An 8855-nucleotide genomic window follows, 5' to 3' on the forward strand; every position below is an offset into this window, starting at 1 on the left:
AAATTATATCCGAACAAGAGCAATGATACCAAAAAATTTAATTGGAATTTCAACGTAGTTTTCAGCGATTTTTCTTTTATCTCCATAAATAAGCCTAGAAAAGGACCAGAAAATCAGGTTGAAACATGTCGGCACAACATTTTTTACAATAAAAAAAGTTTTTTTAGCACCAAAAAAGCGGAATAGGCCTCAAAAAACTTTATTAAAAATAAATTTTAATATTTATTTTAAATGTTATTCTTTAGTCTATAAATGACAAAAATGCCTATTTATCTACACCTAATAAGAAAATACCACAAGTTTTTGTTTAAAGTTGCATCTTATTATCAATAATTTAAAAAAAATACATCTTAATATTATTATTAGTAGAATTTTCATATAAATTACTAACAATAGCTAAAATTCTTCAGATGATTTGACATGGAATTGCTCAAATTTTTGGTTAATAAGTCATCGCTTCTGGTTCAAAAAATAATTTTGTTAAAAATTAAAACTATTGCAATTTATAATGAAAATTGAACTCTTTGGTTGCAAGATGATCCACAATCTTAAATCTTCAATTTCTTTTTTGTTAAAAATTAAATTTTTTAACTGAAAATTAAATTTTTTTACTGAAATTTTATATTTTCGGGTTTAAAAATTCAATTATTTAGTTTAAAGAAATTTAAAGCTAAAAATTTTGTAGTAGAACCTTTTAGTAGAAAATGTATACAATTTGCCAAAATTCGTCTTGTTTGGTAGAAGATTAATTTTTTTCGTTAAAAAGTCAACTATTTAGTTAAAAATGTATGTATTTTATTGAATATTCAAATTTATGGTATAAAATTAATCTTCTAGGTTGAAAATCCAACTATTTGCTTAAGAATGCATATATTTTGCAGAGAATTCATCTTTTTTGGAAAAAAATAATTTTCTGTGTTAGAAATTCTTCTTTTTGTTTGATAATTTAAATAGTCAAGTTTTCTTTTAAAATTTAAATTTGCAATTCTCTACACACATTGTATTTATATCAAATGCAGTTTTTGTTCGTTGAAAATATTTGATAGCTTTATTTAATTGAAAAACAATATTTTTGTATCAGAACGTTGCTTTCTGGAAATTATGGATTAGTTTTGTAATTATTGATTTCTCGTAAATGTTTCGTGACATCGCTCTTGTGCATTTGGACAAAACAATCTTTTGTTAAATTTTATTTCTTCCTTAAATTTATCACATGTAGAATTTATTTCTAATATGGCATATACTATGTAAAAAAAGATGTAGTTTTAAATGTAAAGAAATCAGATTCTTTCCTGGATTGACTCAGAATATCAATAAATTTGGGTTTTATGTAGAATATGAAATTTAAAAAAATATTCTTTTGTTTAGAATGGAAAGAACAGCGTTATCACCTACTTAATAAAAACAAAAACGCAACAATAAAGAATGCGCTCTCCTCAGAAAATGCTGAAACTTTTTCACCAAGAGCCATAGGCTTGACAATTTTCGGTAATTTGAAACCACCGTCGTTCAAGCCTTATAAAAGCCATTGTGGCTTGAGGCTAACTGTAGATGATCAATACCGAATATTTAAGTCATATTGGAAAAACTCAACATTTGAATCAAGATTTACATTCATAAATGAAGCTGCAGTATTTACAAAAATGCCTCCTGCTAAACAATATAGTTCCAAATTCTTTTTGAATACAGAGAAAGGTTATCAAAAAGTTTGCACAACTTGTTTTCGTTTTATTCTTGGAGAGTCATGGATTGCAATAAAAATAATTTTAGATGATAAATGGAGAGAAGCGAGTAGTAAGTATCTATCCATTAATATTATTTTCTGTTGCTAGAAATATCAGGCATTAGAAATTTTCTACGGGCTTTTTATCTTGCACAAAACAGAGTTTGATGAACCAGTAGAGGATCGTACAGAGGAGTGGATTGCATTTGTAAATCGTGAAGGTAAACGTCAGAAAATCATTAAAAGTTTGCAATTGCAAGGCAAATTGGTGGAAACTGTTAAGCCCAAAATTAGTAATGAATCTGAGAGAACCTGTGTTGTAAAGGAAGAAATAGATCTTGGATATAGTGACTCGGAATCTCAGCTTGTAAAAATCGAGAAAAAATCTGAGGCTGGACTTCAAAAAATTGTCGAAAAACAGACGAAAAGAAGGCAACCTCTAAGGAATGCAATGTCCATGTCATTAGGAGAGAAAGAATTTACCAACGAGGATTGCGATACCGAAAAAATATCTGAAATTGGACTATCAAAAATTGTGGTTCCAAGCCAAAAGCAAGATAAAAAGAATCCAGTTTTATATCAAAGTATTTATTGCTTTTTTTATTTTCGATCATTGTTACAAGGTCCTTCTAATGGACAGTCCATAAACTACTTTACCAATTTGAAGGGAAATCAGTGGAAATAACTTTACCGAGTTAGATAACGTGTAGTATGTTTCCTGATTATTAAGTTCAACAAAGTTTGCAAATTTTGCGAAAAATACTTGCAACTATACAGCTCAATAATAACTTAATAAGTTTCAAAATCACTTTTATGTTTCTGACTTCATACTCTTTCTCCTATCTCCCTCTTTACCTCTTTTTTAATGAATTCTTATTTTTTCCCCTTAAATGAAAAATGAATTACTAGAAACTAATAAGGAAAATTCATCTTTGTAGGTTAAAAAGTCAGATATTTGTATGAAAATTCAACTTTTTCGTTAAAAATTAAATGAGTTGGGTAAAACAATCTTTTTTGGTTAAAAATGTACTTTTTGTATTGAAAATTTAACTGTTTATTTGAAAATGCAAATGTTTTTCGTTGATTTTGAATATTCTTTAATTTGAAAATTCGATCATTTGTTTGAAAATTCATCTTTGTAGGTTCTAAGTTGAACTATTTCTTGAATAATTCAAGCATTTTGTAAATAATTCAACTTTTTAGTTAAAAAATTTAATGATTTGGTTAAAGTCGCCTTTTTTGGTTGGAAATTTATTTTTTATGTTGAAAATTCAACTATTTGTTTGAAAATGCATTTTTATTGATTCAGAATTCAAAAAATTGTTTAAAAATTCATCTGCTGTGTTAAAATTGGTGACGTAATTTTTGGACGTCCCATAAAAAAAATTAATTTCCATATCGTTAGGAATAAGAAAACCTACTAAAAAGCCTTTTGAAACCAAGAAAATATCTGAGATTGAACTTGCAGAAATTGTGGTTCCAAGCCAAAAGCAAGATGAAAAAAAGACACCAGTTTCAGATGAAATATTACAAAACGTAACAAGTAAGTATTGATTGATTTTGTTGGATTTTCTATAATTATGTTGAGTTCGTTCTAAAAGATTTAATTTCCGTATCATTAGGAATGAGAGAATATACTAAAGAGTATTGCAAAACCGGGAGCACGCAAGAAACTCTGCCAGAATTTTCAAATTACAATCATCTGTTGCTTCAAGATGCAATGGAAGATATCACGGCTAATAAATTAAAGAAAGGTTGGACCCGATTGCCTCTTTGTAAAAATAAATGTGCCAATCATGTGACTGAACAAGATCAAGCACGTATTTTCGAAACTTACCGAACAAATGCAACAACGTTTTCAAGATACAAATATATAAATGATTTGGTAGATATCATACCATTCAACCGAATGCAGAATACTACTAAACACTTTCGACCAAGAACATTCTTGTCTTATTACTATCTCGATACTGAGAAAGGTCGACACAAAGTTTGCATATCTTGTTTTTGTACTGCGATTGACGAACAGCGTGCTTTCGTAACAATAGCTTTGCGAGAAAAGAAAAGGTCTGCCTTAAAGGGTGAGTACCATTTCAATATAATGTATCAAATATTACCAAATACTTCAAATATTTTGAAAATATTTCCAAAGATTTTACAAAGACATAAATAGTTACCCAAATTTCACAAATTTGAACAAATATTTCAAAAATATTTCAAAGATTTCACAGAGATTAGAATGATTTCCCAATGATTAAAAAAATTTCACAAATATTTTGCGAAAATTCCGGATAGGTTTAAAAGGTTGGACAAAGATTTGATTATTTTCCAAAGATTTCGGATAGATACAAATGATTCCGCAAAGATTTCCATAATTTAAATAATATTTTGCAAATATTTCAGAAGATTTCAGAAAGATTTGACAATTACTTCAATGATTTTAATCTTTTTTACAAATATTACCGAATATTTTAAAAATATTTTGAAAATTTTAGATAGATTTAAAAATTTTCACAAAACCATAAATGATTTCACAAAAGTTTCAAAAATCATTCACAAGGATTTCCGAAAAATTGGACAAAGGTTTCAATTATTTTCCAGATTAAAAATATTTCTCAAAGTTCAATTTCACAAATATTAACAATTAATTGAAAAAATATTTCACAAAAATTCCATGATTTCTGAAAGACTTAAAAAATATTTCAAAAATATTTCATAGATTCAAATGATATTCCAAAGATTTTAACAATTTCACAAATATTTCAAAAATATTTGAAATATTTGACAAATATTTCAATGATTTCCCAAATATTTCACAGAATTCAAATATTTGGCAAAGATTTCATATAGATTAAAAATATTTCATAAAGATTTCAGTTATTTTCCAAAGATTAAAAATATTTCGCAAAGATTTCAACAATTTCACAAATATTAACAATTAATTAAAAAAATATTTCACAAAAATTTCAAGGATTTCACAAAGAATTCAATTATTTCCGAAAGATTTAAAAAATATACCAAATATTTAAAAAATATTTGAAATATTTGACAAAGATTTCAGTGATTTCCCAAATACTTCACAGAATGAAAAAATTTGGCAAAGATTTCATATAGATTAAAAATATTTCATAAAGACTTCAAACATTTGGCAAAGCTTTCGGATAGATTAAAAAGATGTTACAATGGCTTAATTATTTTACAAAGATTTCAGGTAGATTTTTGGAAAAATTCAAACGATGCGATGAATTTAATCATTTTATTTTAGAGGAGGGCAAATGAATACTTGGCCCGTTCTGGATGATTTCTTGGGGGGGGGGGGGGGGGGGGCAGTGTCCCTAGGACTCCGCCGCCTCTGATGAAAGCACTGTGCTGACAATTAATAATAAAAACGGAAAAAACTAGTTCTATTTGAAACTTCACAATTTTAAGGCTTTCAAATTTTTTGTTTTAATAATTTGGATGACATTAAGTTTTAAATGTTGAATTTGGTACATTTTCCAATTACAACTAATTCATATTTTAATGATTTTTTTTTATTTCTCCATATTGCTTTAAATATGAACTTTATCCATTTAAAAGTGATAAAATTCATTAATTTTCAGTTTTAATTGCTTCATACTAAAAGATATTTGAGTTCACGGGCCTAAAAATAAAAAATATTCAATTTTTTGTCGAGTTTAAATTTTAAAGTGTACAACAATATTTAGAAAGCTTCTTTTCCAGACTGTTTAATTTTAAAGGAATTTAATTCAGAATTGTCTGAATAAAAAAGCTTTCTATTTCAAATACTTGAAACAGAAAATTGTGCGACTATTAATGCTTTAAATTGGATTTTATACTATTTTAAATAACTTGAATTTGAAATCACACCATTTTACCCAATAATTTTGCATATTTTAATCTAAATTGTAAAGTGTCGATCACGGTGTTTAATATCAAATTTTAAACCTTGAAATTTTAAAATTAAAATTAAAAACAGCCTGTCAAGAGTTTCATTGTGAATTTTACAACTTTGAAAGATTTAAAAATGAAAATGTCCTGTAGTAATTTTTAATATTTGAATTTTCAACTTTTAGTTTTGGAAAAGTTTTCAATTTAAAACTGTTCAACTATTAAGGCTTTAAATTTAAAATAATTGTAAAAAATTTGGAAACATTAAAGAATGTCCAATTCCAAAAGCTTTAAATTGTGAAATAATTTTGTATAATTATATAAAAAAAATGTATTAAAAAACTTATTTTACCCTTAAAATATTTAAATATTCGTAAAAATGTGAAAATGTTGCTTGAATCTTTAAAATGCGTGTTTCCTTGTTTTTCGCGTACAAAAACTTATTTAATTGGCATTGGTATAAAAAAACTTATTTTACCTTTAAAATATTTAAATATTCGTAAAAATGTGAAAATGTTGCTTGAATCTTAAAAATGCGTGTTTCCTTGTTTTTCGCGTACAAAAACTTATTTAATTGGCAAGCTAATTGTATTCGGTCTATATTTGAAAAAAAATTTAATGTTTTAATTTGAAATTATTCTAAACGTTTTTTACAATTATTATTTCTCACATTGAATGCTTTTCTTTTCAATTCAGTTCTCAATATCCACTTGAAATCAAAAATTGCTTAATTTTAAGGGCTTAAATCTTAAAATCCTGATAATTGTTGAAAATTTGAAGAAGAAAAAAACTTGAAAATAATGTTTTTTGTTTTTTAGAATACAAACAATCGAAATACGAGCAACTGGCAATAATGAAAAAAGAAAGCAATTCAACAGACGAATTTGCCAATATACTCGACATTAATTATGATTCCTCTTCAACAATCGCCGAGGAAAAACTTGAAGACGAAACGAGGGACCAAATGTCAGTTAAGGATCTGATTAAACATATGATTGAAACCGACGCGTTACAAAAATCTAGACTACTTACATATATGAACATTGAAAGATTTGTCACTAAAGAGCATTTAGAGGAAGTAGAAAAACACATAAACAAATTTCCCTGCTGCGAAAGTCACAACTTTAATGATCAACATTCTGGAACATGTCTACCAATGGGCTTGACAATGGAAATTGCCTATGATCTTTACATATCGGAGGTACCCTACCCAGTTGATTTCGATACGTATGAAGAAATTCTGAAACAGCGTGACATCAAATTCAAACCCGAATTGCTAGGCAAATGTGAAATATGTCATTATACTGCAAAATATGCCAAAAATCATCCCACCGAGAGAAATATAATTACCAGCCTTCGGATGTCTCACCTTGATGAATTCAAAGAAGCTGAAAAATCTAAATTTCAGGATTTGAATATAAAAGCACGTCCATACTTGGTTTGCACATTCGGTTTCCAGCAGAGTTTACCGACTCCATTTTTATCAATTCCCAAAGCATTTTACAAGCAACCACTGTGGACCTACAACTTTGTGGTTCAGCAACTTGTAAAGAACAAGGGAAGTTTGAAGGACTCTAATTTCTACATGTGGCATGAAGCTGTCGGGAAAAAGACAGCCAATGAAATGGCATCTTGTTTATTCAAATATCTTGAAGATTTGCCTTGCCATATTAAAACCGTCGTATTTTATTCCTCCTCCAACAAAGGAAAAAGTAGAAGCAAAGCACTCGCGATGATGTTCATAAATTTAATTCATAATCACAAAACCCTCGAGTGTATCGATCACAAGTTTCTGGTTGATGGGCACCCTGTAGTGGAGGAGAATGCCGAAACTTGTTGGACCTCGAAAATTGTGCAGAGAAATCTCGGGAAAGTTCAGCAACCAAAGGATTGGTACAATGCTTTTACTGAACCGGTAAGTTCAAATATCCATCCGAAAGTTGTGACTATGACGCCAGAGATGTTTTACGAGTTTGAGGGTATGGGGAATAATATTTTTAAATCTTGTATCAATGATAAAATTAAATGGCTACGATTTACCAGAAATGGGATTTTTTACAAAACTACTTTGAGCCGCACTAAGACATTTAGAGTTATGAATTTAAAATGTTATTCGCCATTAAACGAAGGAATTTGGAATAGTTGCAAAAAAGACCTTTGTCAAGTTGGTATTACTCCTATAACGAGGAAGAGGAAAAACGACCTACTGGATCTCGTAAATTTGATGTCTCCAGTTTTACCTGGAGTTAAGAAGTTTTACGCGTCGTTACTTACTCGAGAAGAAATCGATGAACGATTGCCAACAAAAAGAAAGTTACAGAAAATTGATCAGAAAAAAAACGAATCTCTTTTGAGGGGAACATGCATTGTTAAAGAAGAAGAAATAGATTTCGAAAATGGTGACCTTCAAAGTCGAATTGAGGAAGAGGAACCACCTAAGAAAATGCTGAAGGAAGTAAATGACATTGATTCTATTAATTTTGAACACATTGAGATCAAAGAGGAATATTATTGAAGTCTAAGAAAGTGGTAATAATATAAATATGTTAAACTGTTTATTTCCATATGTTATAAATATTATCTATAGATGTAAATATATTTAAAAATATTTTCTAATAAAATGATTTGTGATTTTTATTGACAGTGTTGCCTGCTCGATTTGTTTTAGTCGATTTTCTCACAGTTGGAGCAAATCTATCAAAATGTACGCAGAAAGTGTTGAAATAAAATAAAATTAAAAGAAATTTATCGAAATATCAATTTTAGTATTGTTTATTTAATAAACAATTTTTAATGATTCTTTTACGACACTAGCTAGACCGAGAAATTAGAAACGAAAAAAGTAAGTAGAATGTTTGATGTGTTCGCAAGTTAACCACGAGGTTTAAAAAAAAATTCTCAAAGTTTTTCGGTCCCGAAAAATAGGTATTTTCGAAAATTGAAGTCTTTTATTTTATTCAAACTGTTTGCAATTGCTCAAAAATGTTTAAAATCATTTGGTGAGCCAATATAAAATAAATTTTGTTTTGATCAACTTGATGAGCAAAAAATGATTTCTCAAGAATTAAAAAGACTCAGATATTCTATTCTATACAATTCTCGTCGCAAATGTAACAATTTTTCGACATAATTTTATATTCCTGTAAAAATTGTTAATTGTGTACACAATTTCAAAGAAAAAATGTACAATTTAGCCATTTTTTACTATAGACTTTGTTTTTTATGTTTTGTTAAAAAAGAT

At 28.0% G+C, this 8855-nt stretch overlaps 1 protein-coding gene across 3 annotated transcripts in view; it reads left to right on the forward strand.

The window, feature by feature from the left end:
• The window catches only part of LOC117179798, a 14096-nt gene extending 5742 nt beyond the window's left edge, over nucleotides 1–8354 (forward strand). The window contains exons 3-8 of one of the 3 annotated variants that reach the window (XM_033371912.1): nucleotides 1369–1794; nucleotides 1885–2307; nucleotides 3129–3266; nucleotides 3346–3804; nucleotides 6433–8143; nucleotides 8259–8354. In XM_033371912.1, coding sequence (XP_033227803.1) covers nucleotides 1369–1794; nucleotides 1885–2307; nucleotides 3129–3266; nucleotides 3346–3804; nucleotides 6433–8129 — 3143 coding nt within the window. In that variant the 3' untranslated portion in view covers nucleotides 8130–8143; nucleotides 8259–8354. The other 2 variants (XM_033371911.1, XM_033371913.1) reach the window with 2 other exon arrangements.
• Nucleotides 8355–8855: the final 501 nt, after the last annotated feature.

This window comes from Belonocnema kinseyi, chromosome 9 (assembly GCF_010883055.1).
Source record: "Belonocnema kinseyi isolate 2016_QV_RU_SX_M_011 chromosome 9, B_treatae_v1, whole genome shotgun sequence".
In the NCBI taxonomy this organism is placed as follows: Eukaryota; Metazoa; Arthropoda; class Insecta; order Hymenoptera; family Cynipidae; genus Belonocnema; species Belonocnema kinseyi.